At 36.6% G+C, this 19,888-nt stretch overlaps 1 protein-coding gene across 2 annotated transcripts in view; it reads right to left on the bottom strand.

The window, feature by feature from the left end:
- CRYBG3 (crystallin beta-gamma domain containing 3) overlaps positions 1-19,888 on the bottom strand; it is a 107,824-nt gene that overhangs the window by 15,711 nt on the left and 72,225 nt on the right. For both annotated transcript variants that reach the window (XM_081077601.1, XM_081077602.1), the window contains 2 exons: positions 11,926-12,038; positions 8,380-8,506 (listed from right to left, as the gene is read on the bottom strand). In XM_081077601.1, the coding sequence (XP_080933727.1) occupies positions 8,380-8,506; positions 11,926-12,038 (240 nt within the window). The remainder of the gene's footprint in view (positions 1-8,379; positions 8,507-11,925; positions 12,039-19,888) is intronic.

The raw sequence follows: 19,888 nt of genomic DNA, 5'->3' as shown, positions 1-19,888 counted from the left end.
TAAGAGTGACAGACACCTACGTTAAAGGCATTTAGTACTGACATAGTGTAACTGTCTTAAATTCCAGTGGGAAAAAATGAACAGATTATGAAAACGTAATTTCAATGCTAATCACTGTTCTAAGAAAAATAGTACCTGTGTACATTTTCCTCTTCCTTTCGCAGAATGCCCACCAAGACATTTTTAAAAAGGCTGCCATAATCCCTCCAACTCCATCAAATTCACTGCCAAGTCAAAGACGATTTAGAAATTCTACATCTAGAAATTTATCTTAGGGAAACAATGAAAAGTTTGATGGAGGGGATCACAAAAAATATTTAAAAATGATATGCAGGAAGTCTGAGAAAGAACTGTAGAAAATGACTGAGATAATATTTTTATGAGTTTATATAAACCACAAAGGGTGCTCTAAGTGATCCAATATATACAGGGGCAAGGAACATAAACCAATAGCAGGAACCAAGGAAAAACTACGTATTACTGACTAATGTAGACAAACATCTCATCCTCCATTCTTAGCAGCAACAACAGCAGGGTGTCGTCGGTGGTCCAATCTTTCTAAATTCTCATTTGAGAACATCTATTGTTTCTAAGCTTAGAGTCATTTCCTCCCACCAGAGGTTTGATATATATGTAACTTGATATTTGTCTATTGAAATTGCTTTGATTTAAATGGTCATTAATTTATAGATGTACTTCAATTTATAAATATACTTGTTGTACAAATGTACTTAATGGATAGGAAGATTATGAGGGTCAACATCAAGTGCCCATGAGGGCAAGATGGTGGGGATGATTAATGGGTAATCATTAAGAAGAACTATTTTAAAATCGTATTTTTCAGATAGATTTTCAAACACTAAAGTAGGAACTACTCATAAACTATGAGTAGTCTTCAAAACCGAAGATGTCCTAGTAACCTGAACCTTTCAAGGACAATAGAAACCACCAGAATTTAATTACAGTTTGAGTGCTACAAATCTCTTGGCGTCAGTCCATGTTAACTTAGCAGATGGCCAACTGTGTGGGGCCAAAGGCTCTTCTTAGGTGTCAGCAGTAACAGGACATTCCTGCCGGGTCAAGTCTAAGCCATGCAAAGAGGATACAGTTTCTCAAAAGAGGATGTGGTTAGGAAAGAAAAAAAATATTTGAAAAAATTATGTAAATGAACTTTCAATAAGAAAAAAAACCTCATTATTCCTCCTCATCCCATAAAGTAATATTTTAAATGCCAATAACAGTAATAACTAACCTATCTGTCATTTAATATGTGCTGGGCATCACACACACACACACACACACACACACACACACACACACCCACACACACACCCATCTAGTCACAATCCCTTATGTATAGTTCTAAACACCAAAAGCTCTAAAACCCCAATTTTTTCCTAATCCATTTGGCAACAAAACTTGACCTGAATATACGTAGAGAACTATTTATAATATTTATTCAATTTGTGTAGCTATGACTATATTTTACTACAGAAACAGGAACGTGTCTAATTACGGGACGCTGCCCAGAACCCTTCTGAGAGTGTTTTCGTATATGCCATATATGAACCATATTTCTGTTTAAAATGTGAAAAATTCCAAATCCCAAAATACATTCAGATTAGGGGCTGCAGACCTGTCTTCACTCATTTAATCCATACCACTTCCCTGTGGCGTGGGTACCATTATTATCCCCACTTGGTGGATGAAGAATCGAGGAACAGGTCACATACACAGTCAGTGGGAGAGCTGGCATTTAATCTGGACAGTATGGCCCCAGAGCCTGTGTTCTTACCGCCTACACCATGGTTCTAACATGTGCTAAGTAACAGCAATTTCATCGTGTGGACTGTTTCTGATTGGCAGGTGTGCTATTATCAGAAGCACTTGGTTTCATCTTGCTCAGCAGGGCAATACATGTGACCCCTATTCTTAGCTACTCTATCAGCTCAACGAGAGTGAGACCCTGGCTTCTCACTCGGAAGCTGAGACCCTGGTACGAGTACCCCGCTAGCAGGACTGCATTTCTACCAACACATCTTCAATATAATTAAACTTTTACATCGGAGTAACTACTAAGTTTTGACATTTTTTTAAAACTACACAGACTTGTACTTTGGCACTGGAAAGTTCTTTGGGTTTCAAATCACCGCCTGTATGGAAAAGGTTGACAGTACCTCAGGGTTACGTTAATTGGTTAGAGTCTATCTATAACATGGTACATCATTTTTAGAATACCTAGCAATCAGCCACTCGGAACAGCCATATCTGTACAGCTTGACAGTATCATGGCACCCCAACCTCTGCCAAACGCATCACGGCTAAAAAGCTAAGAGTAAATGAACTGAATTCTAGGAAAGTAACCATAATGTACACCTCCAATACCATTCCATTCCAGAGAAATACCAAACAGTGTGCTGGGAAAAAAAGTTATTTGAAATAATGAAAATTTAATAGAAGGCTCATAAATCTCTAATAAGACTCTAACATGGAGTTTTCTAAGTTTGGCCTATTTAAACCAAAATCATATAAATACCTTCAGCCTATCAAGTCTTGATGTTGCACAACAATTGTCATCTACGAGCTGTTATAATAGCGAGTGCTTATGTTCTAAAGGCTTAAACTGAAATAGCTCATTTAATCCTCACATTTGATTAGAAGAGAAAGTTAAGGCACAGAGTGGTCAAAAGCATGCCCAGGTCACTCAGCTAACAACAAGTAATGGTCTGTCGGACTCCCAAACCAAACTCTTCGCCAGTGAACTATAACCCTCATACAGCCTCTTTCATTTGGCTTAGAAAATCAGTAGCATTACATATCTACCTACATATCTACCTAACTGGTCCTTTTTTTCACCTTCTTAAAAAAAGTTATAATACATTTCAAAAAGAATAAATAATACACAGATGACCATGTACCCAACACCCAAAAGTGATGCGTCTTAATTTTAGTATAGTTGTATCAAATTGTATAAAGAAGTAAAACATAACAGGTACAGTTGAATTTTAACTCCCCCACCACCACCCCTCGGGGTAACCACTATGCTGAAGTTGTTGTGAATCCTTCCAGCTCATGTTTTTATACTTTACTAATGGTTATATAGTCTTTGTTTTTAGATTTCACAGAAATGTATCTTACTGTATACACTGATCCTACTGTAACATCTTTAGTAATACAAGTAGCTCACCTTCACTCACTGTAACTACTGTGTTGCATTTCCTTACAGGATCCTGCTGCAGTTTATTTCATCCATCAGCGCTGTAACAAACATCCTAATTTTTCCTCCCCACAGTCACAAATGACACTCCTCTAACTAGCTGTGTATGAATAATCCCTCTTTTCCACCACTAAACCATAACTTGATGTGGCCAGATTTTCAAATGTTTGTATGTAACGTAGGTAACGTTACCTAATTGTTGTTTTAATTTACATTTACTTGATCACTAGTGAAGTTTAACATCCTTTGAATGTCCGTAACCTTTTCTCTCTTCTGAGCTGCCTAGGTATTCACATCCTCTGCCGAGTTAAAACAGAATTTTTTTTCCGCCACTGATTTAAAATAGTTCTTTTTATGTTCTGCACACTAGAGCTCTGCAGGTTATATCGGCTGCGCATATATTCTCCTAGTCTGTGGCTTGCTGTGGTACATTGCATAATTAGTGTTCTCCCACGTCTACCCCCGCCGCCCCAAAACGTCCACATCCTAATCCCCAGAACCCGTGAATACGTTACTCAATATGGCCAAGGGGACTTTGCAGATGTGATTAAGAGTTAAGAATCTTGAGTTGGGGATATTAGTCTGGATTATCCAGATGGGCCTAATATAATCACAGGAGTCCATTTAAGAGGGAGGCAGGAGGGTGAGAGAGAAGATAGAAAGAAGTTAGAGTGATGCACTCTGACGATGGAGGCGGGTCACGTGCCAAGGAACACAGAAGCCTCTAGAAACTGGAAAAGGTCAGGAAACAGTCTCCACCCCCACCCCAGCCTCTTCCAGAAGGAATGCAGTCCAACACCTTAATTTTACCCCAGGAAGACCCTTTTATTGGACTTCTGACCGACAAAACTATAAGATAGTTTCCATTAAACCACTAAGTTGGTGGTAATTTATTACAGCAGCAACAGAAAACTGATATATTTGCATTTTCTCTTCTCTTACTGTTTTGTACGTTTTGTGATTAAATCCATCCTATTTCAGTATCATTAGGGTAGTTTCCTATATTTTCTTCCAAATTTTAAAGAAAACTTAGAAGAAGTTTGCTTTTCACATTTAGGCTGCTATTAATCCATCTGGAATATATTTTTGTGTTTGGAGTAAAACAGCATTCTAACTGTATCTTTTTCCATGTAAAGGGCCAATTGTCTCAATACCATTTATTTAGCAGTTCATAACAGTCCACTGCAATGCTATTTCTGTCACCTTCCAAATTCCCTTATTTATGTTAGGTCAGTTTCTTCTATGCTGCCCTGTTACACTGCTCTATTTGCCTTTCCTTGTACCAATACCTACTATCTTAATTGATACATGAGGAAATATGTATTTAATAGAGGAAGTGATCCTGCCTGTTCTTAAAAAATATCTCAGCTATTCTACACTGTCATTTTTTTTCAAATTAATTTTAGGATAAGCTTGTCATATTTTACCACCCCACCCTACATCCCCCCTCCCCCCGCCGTAAAAAAAGACAAAAGATTCTGTAAGCATTTTGCCTGAAATTGTATTAGTTGGGGGAACACCACAACACTATTGAGTCTTTTCATCTATAAAAGTTTCTATTTCTCCATCTTTTATATTCTTCAATGAAGTTTTTATCATTTTCCCCATATAGGACTTGCCTTCTGTTAGACTTATCCCTAAGTATCCTGTGGTTTAATTGCTATTTATCTTGTAATCTGCAAGTTTTAAAAATTCATAAGACCTTAATAAGTCATATGTAGATACTCTTGACAATTTTGTTTCTTCCTTTATACTATTCTTTGCTTTAATCTTATTAAAGTGGCTAGGACTCCAGAATAACGTTGAAAAGAAGTGGAGACAGGATAGATCTTCGTCCTCTGCCTGAATTTAAAGGGAAATGCTTCAAACGTCTGACGAGGAAGTTGATTATTTACTGTAAGTTTGTTGGCCTTCATTTTCAAAACGTGCACAACGGTGAATATTAAATATTATGTGGGTTCAGGTGAAAATTTACTAGTAAGCCCACTCTTGCCCACTTTATAAACTCATCGCTTCCTTTCATGCTGTGGCTGGGTCGACAGTCTTCTATTTATAGCTGTGTACCTTATTCCGTGCTCTTGTACAGCATGCCCTGCCAATTCCTATTGTACTTCGTAAGATCATTTATGTCATCACCATCATAATTTCATCTGAAGTCTTTCTACAGCCTCTTGTTATGATGTTTCTTTTGCTGTGCCTGCTTACAGCTGCCAGAACTGGATTATTACTTCAAAGGCAGCCAATTTCTATGCCAAGCCACCATGGAGACAGTAAAGAAGGAGGGCATGCTCCGCTGCTCCCATGGAAACACGGTAAAAGCAGGTGACCCCAGATGCTACTAGGCCAATGCTTAAAACATTTTGTTTAGTTCTTCCACCCACCTCCAGCTCCTAATCCCGTTTTGGGGACTGTTATATGGTGTAACCTTATTGAAAGCTAATATACCATCTTATTCCCTCAGATCATGTGAGTCCTAAGGCCAAATAGACATTCCTTTTCATTTTCCATTAGAAATATTGCCAGGATACTTATTTGCGACAGAGCTGGAGGCTGTCAAAGACTTGAAAATACTTGTTTTGACAGTTTATTTACATCTGAGTCAACTGAGTGCAATCACTTGACTTGCCCAAGGTCACATTAGTGAGAAGCAAAACTGTAAACTACGCTCCCAGCTTTTTTCACTGTAAAATGACTGCAAATTATGCAGCCAGGGACCTCTGGAACTGACATATGTTGACACAAAGACCAAGCAGCCTGAAGCAAACCGTCATTGCAAAACACACTGATATTGTATGAAGATAAAGTCGTTAAGACTCCATTAGGACACTTTAGCATGAAGTCACAGCATGTCTGGGCATGCCAACAGCCTGAGAATTCTACAGTTTTAACTAATACAAGTGAGGTCAAAGAGTTAGCTCATCTATATGGAAAGTCAGCTCAATTGGACGGAAACATATCCTAGAACGAATCCACAATCACACTGGAGTGGTGTTAACAAGTCTACCAGAAAAAGGTGTTATCGATCCGTAAGTAAGAACACAGTAGGGTGAGACGGGATGAAGAAGGAATCAGAGAAGCAGGATAGACAAGAATGTGTCTAATATTTTCCAGGGAAAGAAGACACAGAATTGGGAGAAAGTGAGCGATTGGACCTGTGGGAGTGGGAGGAATGTCTTTTGTGGGGAATGTTAGCCCAGGTCAGCTAATCTCAAGACATCTACTTCATTTTACCCAAATCTATGCTTAATAAATAAACCTTCTGACAACTAAGTCAGTTTCCCATGTTCTCCCAGAGTCAGAAAAATGTCAAGACAGAATTCCGTCACTAGAATCCGCCCTCCTGGTATACGTATCAGTATCTTAGGTCCGATCAACTTGGGGCTTTGGGGCCACCAGGGAAAAGCACGGTGGCTTCACCAAGGAAATGCTACCTGTTAAGGCCTCTTCAGGGTCAATCAGTGGGTGTTTGCTGGATGCCCAACCTCACCTCATACTCCTTCCATTTCAACACCAAACCTACTGCGTAAACATGTTAAAACATACCATTCACAGGCATTGAGAAAATGAAAGTGCGGTCCTTATAAAATGAACACACTCTTTGATCAGTTCCTGGAGGGCAAAGGCTGTAGCTCTCCAATCCTTCCCAGGAGGCACCTTCGCTTATACTACCTGGATTCCACTGGACCAAGACTGGGACATGCAACAACACAGCTTACATAAAAACATTTCTATTTTCACTACTAATGTGAATTATTCATTTTTGACTTCATGGATGTGAAAGAATAACTTCAAAGAAAAACAGTAATACCCATTCATTTTGACTCTGTTCCTAAAACGCGCTCCTTAGAAATTCTGTGGGTTTAGCTCACTGAATTAGTCCTGTAACATCCTTTCAAGATGGTACTTTCACATTTTGAACTACCTGTTTTGCTTTTCGAGTTAATACCAAATAATTATCTGTCTGCTGGTTTGACCACTAAAAATTCCTAAGAAAATTCCTTTCCCAGTAAACGTGGACTACTTTGCAATGCCCTTTTCAGCCTCATCAACACTTGGGAAGACTGACCAGACCACATTCTTTTTCCCACCAGTTTTCCTCCCACAGATAGGAAGCATCAGTAACCACTTAGTTTTTCCAAGTGTCTAAGGGACATTGAGAAAGACCAAGGATTCTACTTCCATTCTTGTTCCTCAGCCAAGACTCTATTTTTAGCCGGATACCAAGAATACTCTATCCAGGAATGCCCTGTGACATAAGCCTCCATTGCTTGGGTTGTGATCAAAGATCCCGAATATGGTCATTACCCTTCAAGACAGCTGTGGCGGAAGGGTCTGAGTCTCTCCAATCACAGTGTAGGGCTGCGAAACATCTCGGTGTAAATCTTAGTTCTCACCAAATGCTCCTAGGGAATCCTCACAACCAGACATCTTGAAAATATTCCAAATCCTTACTACTTCCTCTGCACACACACTACTAACTAGGAGCCCAGAACTGACGCCCCAGAGTAGCGATCCTGTTTTTCTCACATGTTTCATAACTCTGAGTAAGTATGACAGATAGGAGAAACCACTTACTCTATAAATGTGGGCCTCCAAGGTGACCCAGACAATTGTGCACACAACAGGCAGGAACGCCCTAGTTCCCCCCAAACAAGATTTGAAATCAATACCAGTGGTGGTCCATGCCCTAAAGTAACATTGTAAACCTGCAAGGCAGACTAATTGTTATGTGAGTTATCTAATAATAAAACAATGAGATTATTATTTTTATTAAGCAGCTATAACAATTACAACCATTATACTAATAGCTAACAATCAAGTGTTCACCAGCAGTTGGGCATTTTACAACCATCATCTTATTTAATATACCAGTGGCCTTATAAAATACTATTATCTTTTATAGATGAGGAAACTAAGTAAGTTTGCCAACGTCACCCAAACTGGTTAAGCAGCAGACTGAGATTTAAGCTCAGGCTTAAAAAAAAGGAAAACATCAGTGTCACATTTTGGGTGGAATTCATGAGTGAATCTTAATTTTATCCATAAGTAAATTATTCCAATTTTTATATTTGCTCATATATCATTTCTTCCAACTTCACATTCTCATTCATGGTAATTAAACTAGACGAGAAAAAGTCTAATGCATTCAGCAAAGTACTTACATAGTCAATGGGCTTGAGGGATTTGACTTTAGATGTTAAGCAGCCACAGGAAGTAAGGTCAGCATAGAGGCCTTCTTCTAACACGCACTGGTTATTAGACATGCCCTCTTGGTAATACAGGAGCCAGCTAAAAAGACAAGCCGTGAGACATTCAGTCAAACCGCAGCAGTTGGCAGTATAGGCTCTTTCTCGTGTTGTGGGAACCAGGCTAGGGGTACAACATAAAAGTCACGGGGCTGACCAGCAGCAAATACACATCATCAGTTTAAAATAAAAATAAAAACCATTATCACTACCACTTATTGACTGCTTATCATGTGTCAGACATAGGCTAAACACTTTCCATATATTATTTCACTGAGCCCTCAAAAATTCTGAGATAGAAACGTTCTTATTTTTATAGGCAACACAATGAAGGCGTAGAAAGATGAGGTGATTTTCCCAAGTTCTCCCCAACTATTAAATGTAGAGCTGAAATCTGAAATGAGAAGACATCTGCTTTAAGCTTCATTCAGTGCCTTCAAATACAAAAGTGTAGGATCAAATTATAGTGATTATTAAGTTCTTGAACAGATTATACGTTTCTTTGGGGGGGGTGAATAAAAATTTGTATCCTTGTTGATAATGAGTTTGCCCTTCATCTGGGTGAGTTAGAAGCTAAACTCCTAAAATCACACAACAATATATAAAATCTGTCCCCTGCACATCTGATAGCTAACAGAAGTTTTTAGAAAGAAATAAGCTCTTTAGAATCTTCGATATTGAATTATATTCAATATAGCACTCATCAAAAGCTTGGTTAAGACAAGCCCTTTTGAAAAGAAGGAGCCCAAGGGAGAAATGAATTGGCTGTTGCTGCTTCAGTTTCGGTATGTTTAAGTTGTAACCCTATTATTTGCAGATCACCAGAACTGTACTCTAGCTACACCAGGTTAACTTTGGGAAACGACAGAAATGCTCTGAGACATTATAATGTACTGTCATGTCTTCTATGTAATAAGCATTTTATAGCCAACATTTATCAAAGGCTTTCAATGTGTCAAGCATGGAGTTAAGCTCTCCATGTGCATTTTTCATTTAGTCTTTATAAGAATCCTTTGTGATAGGTACTATTATTACCCCTCCTTTACAGATTTGGAAACTGAGGTTCAGAGAGATGATCCAAATATGTTTAAGGTTACACAGCTAGGAAGTGATGGAACTGGGCTCAAACCCAGATCTTTCAAGCATTCCAGATACTGAAGAATAGCCATGTTTCTTGTATTCTTTTATTATTAAACTGTAGTTTAATAAACTCCACACAAATATAAGTAAATATAATATAATGTATATTATTATAAATATAAAATGTAACTTTATATATAAAGTATATATATTTATATAAATATCTATTCCCTATATGAAGTGACATTACGTGACTAATTTTTCCTAGACTTCAGTTTCAGGAAAAATATTTCCTCCAGAAAAATATCAGTGCTTCCTTTTATCAGAAAATAATAAAAGAAAATATTTTGCAAGATATATTATTTTAATAGAGAAAAGACTCAGAGCCAAATACTAGCAACAAAATTATTTCAGGTCTTTGATGTGTATATTTCTCTCTCACTAAAGAGTTGCAGAAAATATTTTTAATTTACAGTGTCCTACTTTATGTGTTTTAATATTGTAAAACTTTCATATCCTTTTTGGAAGTAAGTATAAAAATAGTAACACATACAGAGCGGTTCAGAGTAGTAAGAGCTATAGATAGAGAGGGAAAAGACTGCTTGAATTAGGATTAATCAAGAAAGAAAATTAAGGAAATGGACTGAAACTGAAAGATATATTCTGGTCAGTAGTAGGCAGGGATCATGAACGTACATACCTGCAGGAGGTCAGGCAGGTAATGTGAGTAGTGTACCAAGTAGTGTACCAGGTATATATATAAAAAAAGGGACTATATCGCATGGCATATTGAGAGCACACATGCCATCTACCTAACACCAGTTAATCATTGCCAAAGGCAAATGCTTTGCCAGAATTTCCAAATCTTCTAATTTTTAAAGAGAAAGTGGAAAACAGGTTCTTCTGAAAAATATCCTGAAGTATTGACACAAAATTTTTTAAAAACATAGTGTGGAGGCCAAACAAATAACATCTGCTGTTAGCTCATGGGCCAACCTCACCCCCACTGCCTGTGTCTGTACAGCTCAGAAGCTAAGACTGGTTTTTGTATGTTTAAATGGTTTTAAAAAGTTAAAAGAAGATTATTTCATGACACATGAGTATTATATACACTTCAAATGTTCAATGTCCATAAATAGAGTTTCACTGGATACATAGCCTGACCATTCGTTTATGTCTATGGCTGCTTTTGTGCTACAGTGGCAGTATTGAATAGTTGAGACAGAGCCTGTATGGCCCACAAAGCTGAAAATATTGGCTACTACCTATAGAAAAAGTTTGCTGACCCCTGCTATTGAGGTTAAGGGGGAAAATACATAGCTGAGTAAATGTTGGAAGAGGGGAGGATGGAGACAGCATAAGAATAGAATGGAGAATGGATAGAATGGGAAAATGAGACTAGTTGATGGTGAATCATGGAAATGAAGGAGTTTGAACTTTATCTGACTGGTATTATAGAATGACTGCGGGATTTAAAGCAGAATAATAAAAATATTAAACTGGATTTTGGGACAAATAATTGGGCCATGATTGGTTTGTGGTAAAGAATGGAAGTGACACAATACTGGAGCAGAGTTAATTGGACTGAAGTTCCTCAAATGGAAAATAGGAGATCCTAGTCCCTACTGATTCAAGAGAGCAAAGACAATTGATGAATACAAGGTATCTTTAAGAACCAATACTGGAAATGTGATGAGTTATTAGGTAGGTATTCCATACACAGATGCTACTGTGTACCGTACATGTCAACCGTACACTTAAAATAGTTAAAATGGTAACTTTCACATTATGTATATTTACCACAGTAAAAAGTCAATGGATGGAATTTATACATTAGCGTTGAGAATCATATACAGTTTCCTATACATGTGCAGAAGATCCAGTATGTGGCTGCAGCTGGAAGAACATAGGACTTCATAAAAAATGACCAAAGCAATACTGGGTCTGACATTTGGTGTGCGATCTTAGGGAAAACCTAACTCTTCTTACCTGTGAAATGCAGACGATAAACACCTTAACAAACAGAAAGATTTTTTTTTTTTAATTTAGGAATGTCTTATCTGAACAAAAACACTAATTTTTACAGCATTCTATTATGCTATACAATAAACATACGATACAAACATTCAGAATATTTTTAAAACATCATGTAACGGTAAGAAAAAAATCACCAAGATGCTCCCAAAGTTGGCTAATTATGTAGCCAACTGTTTCTATTACACAATTGCTTGTATTGGGCAAATATAGGCTAATAAGCAGTTAACCAATGATTATTTATTTTATTTCATTATGTATACAAAAAAAGATAGGTCAAATCTTCATGAATTTAAAAGAAATTTAGTTGTTAACCAACAGTAGAACGCACTCAATAAGCATACTTACCAACCTCGCAGAACTTTAAAAGAACATGGAGTGAATGAAGAAGTCAAATCAGAAATTTCTTTTGTAAAATCTATACATTCACCTTGGAACCCGGGTTTACTGAATGCTTTGAGCTACAAAAACAACACAACAAACAGAAAAACAACTGTTTGACATCATTACAAAAGCAAAAGAACACCTTTAGTTTTATGTCCTTATAAAAAGTTGAGCAAAATATTAGACTCATGTTTTATCTATCATCAAGGAATCCATGTTAAGAATGGCATTTTCCTTAAACTCATATTTTTTTCCTCATATGTTTCCAAAAATGTCACCATATACAGAGGTACAACAAAGTATGCCAAAAAAAAATGTACACACATTTTAAGAGATGCTTATCTTAAAATGTGCATACATTTTTTTTGGCACCCCGATTCTTACCATTTTCATCTATCTCTTACATCAGATTCTGGGCACAGAAGCCCAGAAAACAATTCTACCTGTAAATCATAATCTTTCCTCCATTAAAATTTCCTTGTCTAGTATATCATCAATTATTATCCCCTGCGGTGAGACTACAGGTATAAAACAAGAAGTAATTCAGCACTAAACATGAAGGAGCTTTGCATTAGTATGAGGGGTGGGTGGTATGCCCCTTCTCTCTCCAAGTCTTCCTGATTCAGTTAAGAAAAGGGAGGAGAGAGCATGAACACATGCCCATAAGCAAGCGTGACAGTGCCTGCGAGAATGCAGGAGCAGATGGTGAAGAAGATAATGATGGGATTAGTGGAAAGCTCATGGTAAAGAGAGAAAGATATCTGTGTCACCCATTTCAGTTTCTAGGCTTCAGTTGACTGATAAGAATACTTTGAATGTACAGCTTACAGTTATACACAGATACATCCTATTTCTGTCCTTTTGGTCAAGAAAAGTCCACGAAATCTGAATTATAAAATCCCTTCAGACCAGAGATATAATCTGCCCCTCTAGTGACCTTAGATCTATAATAGGTTAAGAAAAAATTAATGAGCCCTATAAAATATTTCATAATCCACCGGTGCCTTGAAATAACATGGCCCACAGGTTCACCATGCACTGACAGGCCTGCACTGCAGCTAAGAGTGCATTATAATGAACTATCTGCAGCATCACCCTCTCTTCTGCTCACGCTGTCACAGAGTACAAGGCTTCTTTGAGCAACTGATGTTTGCCTCCTTCATCTTCCCAAGGGCACTCTTAGAGGCTGGTGGTCTCTGAGTTATGAAGAATTGTTTCTTAACTATCTAATTCTGCTCTGACCTTGCTTAGTCTTATATCAACAATCAGCCAGAACCAGGAAGGAGAGAGAACCCATTCTCCCTGACCAAATGCAGCTTGCACAACATGACTTCCTACTATGAAGCAGGCTGTATTTGGAGCATTAAAACACCAAGGCGTGTCTTAATGAGGTGTGACCCAGCAAGTTTCTACCATGGTCCTTCTGGAAGAGACAGAGGATAGCAACAAAAAGGAATTCCAAACCAAGAGAGACCTCTGGAACCATTCCCCGTATAAGAACAATTCTACATGTCCAGGCAACCTGCCCCTAAATTCCTTGATAAGAGCATATATTTTGGTTAGTGGTTTTTCATGCTATGTTTTTTTTTAACTTAAAGGTTTATAAAACACAAGTCCAAAAGTAAATCATAGTTAACTTCCAAAAATGTAGAAAAATTTCTCCTACATACAAATATTATCTTAATTCACAATAAGAAACAGAAAAACCTCATGAGAACAGAGATCACAGCTGTTTCAATCACTACTTGTATTCCCAGTTTATTGAATTAATTATTTTCATATTGTTAAGCTTCAGATTTTTACTTCAATTATTTCACCATGATGTCATTCATGAATTGTCAAATCCTGGACAACTGACAATGCAAGTTAAGCATATTTCAGATGATATATCAGGGGTGCCAAAAAATGTACACACGACTTGTATTCAACTTTTGTTATCAGTATATATCAAGTATTACAATTTTAATACAGTTTTTTCCTTTCTTAAAATGTGTATACGTTTTTTTTGGCACCCTCTCTATATAGTAGTCACCTCTACTTTTTAGTCTCAGTCTTTGTACCAGAACCATTAATTAAAACACACACACACACACACACACGCATGCACACAATCTGCCATAAAATATTATTTTGATTTATGGGTTAAAACATTTTTTACCTAAACTGAAATACTGGGTTTAAGGCTGATCTTAGTTTTTTTATTTTCACTCCCCAAATGAAATATGGTTCATCCAAAACTGACCAACCCTAGGAAAGTAACACTTCATTCTGACTAACTTACAAATGTCTGAGAACAATTCTCACAATGTCCTGAAGATGATCCATACAGAAACCAACTCTGCACTTCATTGCAATAATTAAACTGTGGTTTCTATTCTTGGTAAAATAAAGTGACAGTGATTTGGTAAAATTAAGTCCTCTGAAAAGGTAGCTGGATAACTCTCTTGGTTTCCTTTCTAGATTAAAGTAGAATAAATATGCAAAACAAGTCAGATAGGTTTGGAACATATAAAAGTAGTCAAGATGAACAAAAGATGAGTTCATTCAAATAAAATCATAAAAGAAAGAGAAGTGACAGCAGACACCACAGAAATACAAAGGATTATAGGAAAATACAACGAACAATTATATGTGATTAAATTGGGTAATCTGGAAGAAATGGATAAATTCCTAGTAACATAAAATCTTCCAAGACTAAGTCAAGAAGAAACAGAAAATCTGAACAGACCTGTAACTATTAAAGAAATCAAATCAGAAATAAAAAAAAAATTCCCCATAAAACAAAACTCCTGGACCAGATGGCTGCACAAGTAAATTTTACCAAACACTCAAAGAACAATTAATACCTATCCTTCTTAAACTATTCCAAAAAATTCAAGAGGACCAAAGGCTCTCAAGCTCATTTTACAAGGTCAGCATTACCCAATTTAAAAACTAGGACCAAAACATTATAAAACAAGAAAAGTATAAGCCAACATCCCTAATGAATATAAATGTAAAAACCATCAACAAAATACTAGCAAATTGAATTCAGCAATACATTAAAAAGACGATACACCATGACCAAATGGGATTTATTCCTGAGGTACAAGGTTGGTTGAATATCTACAAATCAATCAATGTGATATACCACATACCATGTTTCCCTGAAAATAAGACCTAGCCGGACCATCAGCTCTAATGAGTCTTTTGGAGCAAACATTAATATAAGACCCGGTATTATATTATACCATATCATATCATATATTATATAAGACATGATCTTACATTATATTAAAATAAGATGGGGTCGGGCGGGCCCGGTGGCTCGGGCGGTTAGAGCTCCGTGCTCCTAACTCCGAAGGCTGCCGGTTCGATTGCCACATGGGCCAGTGGGCTCTCAACCACAAGGTTGCCAGTTCAATTCTTTGAATCCCTCAAGGGATAGTGGGCTCTGCCCCCTGCAACTAAGATTGAACACAGCACCTTGAGCTGAGCTGCCACTGAGCTCCCAGATGGCTCAGTTGGTTGGAATGCGTCCTCTCAAACACAAGGTTGCCAGTTCGACTCCTGCAAGGGATGGTGGGCTGCGCCCCCTGCAACTAGAAACGGCAACTGGACTTGGAGCTGATCTGCGCCCTCCACAACTAAGACTGAAAGGACAACAACTTGAAGCTGAATGGCACCCTCCACAACTAAGATTGAAAGGACAAAACCTGACTTGGAAAAAAAAAAAAAGGCCTGGAAGTACACACTGTTCCCCAATAAAGTCCTGTTCCCCTTCCCCAATAAAATCTTAAAGAAAAAATAATAAGATGGGGTCTTATATTAATTTTTGCTCCAAAAGACACATTAGAGCTGATGGTACAGCTAGGTCTTATTTTCGGGGAAACACGGTAAACAAAATGAAAAATGAAAACCATATGATCATATCAACAGATGCATTTGATAAAATCTACCATCCATTTATTATAAAAACTCTCAGCAAAGTGGGAATAGAGGAAACAAATCTCAACATAAAGGTCATATATGACAAACCCACAGCTAGCATTATACTCAACAGTGAAAAACTAAAACTATTTTAAGATCAGGAATAAGACCAGAATGCCCACTTTCACCATTTTTATTCAACATAGTATCGAAGTTCTAGCCATAGGAATCAGACAAGAAATAAAAGGCATCCAAATTGGGAAGGAAGAAGTAAAACTGTCATTTACAGTTTGACATAATAGTATATAAAGAACCCTAAAGATTCCACCAAAAAAACTATTAGAACTGATAAATGAATTCAGTAAAGTAGCAGGATACAAAATTAACAGTCAGAAATCGGTTGCATTTTATACACCAATAATGAATTATCAGAAAGAGAAATTAAAAAAACAATCCCATTTATAATTGTATCAAAACATACCTAGAAATAAATTTAACCAAGTAGGTAAAAGACCTATACTTGGAAAATTATAAGACACTGAAGAAAGAAACTGAAGATACAAACAAATGGAAGCATATATACAATGCTCATGGATAAGAAGAATTAACATCGTTAAAATGTCCATACTATGCAAAGCAACTATAGGTTCAAAGCACCCCTATCAAAATAACAATGGCATTTTTCACAGAACTGAACAAATAATCTTAAAATTTATATGGAACCACAAGAGAACCTGATTAGCCAAAGCAATTTTGAGAAAGAAGAACACAGTTGAAGGTATCATGCTACTTGATATCAAACTATACTACAAGGCTATAGTAAACAAAAGAGCATGGTACTGACATAAAAAGAGACACATAGATTAACAGGAACAGAGTAGAGGCCAGAAATAAACCCACACCTATATGGCAAATTACTCTATGACAAAAGACATAAGAACATACAGTGGGGTAAAAACATTCTATTATATAAGTGGTGCTGGGAAAACTGGACACATACGTGAAACTACACCACTCTCTTACACCATATATAAGAATAATCTCAAAATGAATTAAAGACTTAAATGTAAGCCCTAAAACCACAAAACTCCTAGAAGAAAATATAGGCAGTAAACTCCTACTTTTCTTAGTAACTTTTTTTGGATATGTCTCCTTGGGCAAGGAAAACGAAAGAAAAATAAACAAATGGGACTACCTCAAACAAAAAAGTTTTTGCACAGAAAAGTATATCACTAACAAAAGGAAAAGATAAGCTACCGAATGGAAAAAGATATTCGCTGATGATACATCTGACAAGAGGTTAATATCCAACATTTATAAAGAACTCAAACAACTTAACACCCAAAACACAAACAATCCAATTAAAAATTGGGCAAAGAACCTAAATAGACATTTTTCCAAAGAGGACATACAGATGGCCAATAAACCTAAGAAAAAATGCTCAACGTCACTAATCACCAGAGAAATGCAAATTAAAACCACAATAAGCTATCACCTCACACCTGTCAGAATGGCTATCATTAATAAGTCAACAGTGAAGTGTTGGCGAGGATGTGGAGAAAAGTGATCCCTCGTGCACTGTTGCTGGGATTGCAAATTGGTGGAGCCACTATGGAAAACAGTACAGAGGTTCTTCAAAAAATTAAAAACAGAACTACCTTATGACCCACAAATTCCACTTCTGGGTATTTATCTGAAGAAATCCAAAACATGAATTTGAAAAGATATATGCATCCCTATGTTCATTGCAGCGTTATTTACAATAGCAAAGATATGGAAGCAACCCAAGTGTCCATTGATAGACGACTGGATAAAGAAGTGGTATATACTGAGGGTGCCAAAAAAATGTACATATTTTAAGAAATGTTATCTATATATTTTTCGAAGTTGAATTACAGTAGCAATATACAGTATGATATTCACTCAAAAGATGGAGTTAACCAAATGAAGGCTAGCCTCATTTATTGTATTACAATTTTAATACAGTTTTTTCCTTTCTTAAAATGTGTATACATTTTTTTGGCACCCTCTGTATATACAGTGGAATATTACTCAGCCATAAAAAGAATGAAATCTTACCATTTGGGTTATTAGAGGTTATTATGTTGAGTGAAATAAGTCAGACAGAGAAGGACAAATACGTATGATCTCACTCATATGTGACATCAAAAAACAACCAACCAAACAAAAAAAAAACCCAAATAAACTAACAAACAAAACAGAAACAAGCTCATAGATACACAGAACAAGGTGATGGTTGTCAGATGGGAGGAGGGCTGTTGGGGGGGCTGGGTGAGCAAGGTGATGGGATTAAGAAGTACAAATTGGCAGTTAAAATAGTCAAAGGGATGTAATGTACAGCACAGAGAATATAGCCAATGATATTGTAATAACTGTATTGTGTCAGGTGGGTTCTATACTAATTGGGGAGACTGCTTCGTAAATTATATAAATGTCTAACCACTATGCTGTACACCTGAAACCGATATTGTATACAAACTGTAATTGAAAAAAAACATTTAAAAACTAAATTAAAAAAAAGAAAACTTAAAAAAAAAAAAGAGTTTATTTCAAAACACACCCATCCCTCAGTGCCTTCTGGCATGACTTCATCCCTACCAGCCTCCCAAATGGAACAGTATGGAAGGAAAAAAAGATTGCATACCACTAGTCTCCAAGGTGCCTTTTCACATATATCCTTTCTCCTTTAGAACTACTCTGAGGCAGAAATTATCACCACTTTATGATGAAAATTTTGCAGAAACTCTTTTCTCTATATTCTTTTCATTTATACTATACACGAATAAATATAATCTAATATGACAAACTATAAACTCAAGATCTTACAAGTATTTACTAACCAAACACAAAAATTGTACTCAATCCTTTCCACAATATCAGAATAATTTTGTATATAATTTTACTATTCCAACGCTAAAATAATTTCTATGAGAAACGTTCTATCCTGTGTCAATAAGACATTCTTGTTGCAGGAGCCCTTTAGAGCTCCCTCATACAAATATGCTGATTGTTAAACAAAGAACAGTCTCGTTTCCAATCTTCTGTTACATCACACTACCTCATACTGAAGCATCGTGTACTTCTTCCATCAAGCACAAGTCTTGATGGAATAATTGTCTTTCCCTGATAACTCACAGAAGAGCTTTCTTTACTTGAAGAAGTAGTACTTCCTGAGTATTTCTCACCTTTGGATTCAATAGAGATGATCTGGCTATGGTACCATGAAGAAGTATTTTCCCCTACTGCTCTTGAATCTTACTGATATTTGACTAAAACTGTTGTTTTTCTATCCCTCATCAATGATAACAGTAACCACAACTATGAAAGATCCTGTCATCACTCTAAAATTCAACGTGGCCAAATTATCCAATATAAGAAAATAGCGGGTTGCTTTTTCTCAGCCAAAATCATGCATAAAATAGAACTGAGGCTCAATATTTAAAGAAATCCAAATTTCTAATTATATTTGCAAATAGACTTAAAAAACGTTCTAAGAAAGCAAAGTCCATGGGGGATCAAAGAGGGAAACTGGTTACAATTTCCAGAGAATGGTGACTGACTGCAACCTCTTGAAAACTAACTTCACTTTTATAAGATTTAATCTAGTGAAATTTCTGATTTGGACTTGCTGTGGGGGCAGGAAGTGAGGGATAATGACGACAACAATAATAACATCATGAACAAGATCCATATTCTGGGTTTTTTTGTTTGGTTTGGGGGAAGAAAATGAAAAACAAAAACAAAATGCCACCTAATTATTAATGACTCTATAATGATCCTGTATATTTTGAGCAAACAATCTCCTCAATAAAGGAGGTTCTGTGTCCCCAAAAAAGAAGTATCTCATCATACATAATATGCTTATACTTTAGTAATAATATTTTCATTAGCATAAGTCTCATGATATACATTAATCTCAATAGACATACATTTTTGTGGTTTTTACTTTCTTAGGATGCTTGAGGTTCCCTTTCAAATCATCAGCTTAAAAAATTCT

The sequence above is a fragment of the Rhinolophus hipposideros genome (assembly GCF_964194185.1).
Source record: "Rhinolophus hipposideros genome assembly, chromosome: 2".
NCBI lineage: Eukaryota > Metazoa > Chordata > Mammalia > Chiroptera > Rhinolophidae > Rhinolophus > Rhinolophus hipposideros.
The sequence above is the reverse complement of the archived record's forward strand: the minus strand, read 5'-3'. Positions and strand labels throughout refer to the sequence as shown.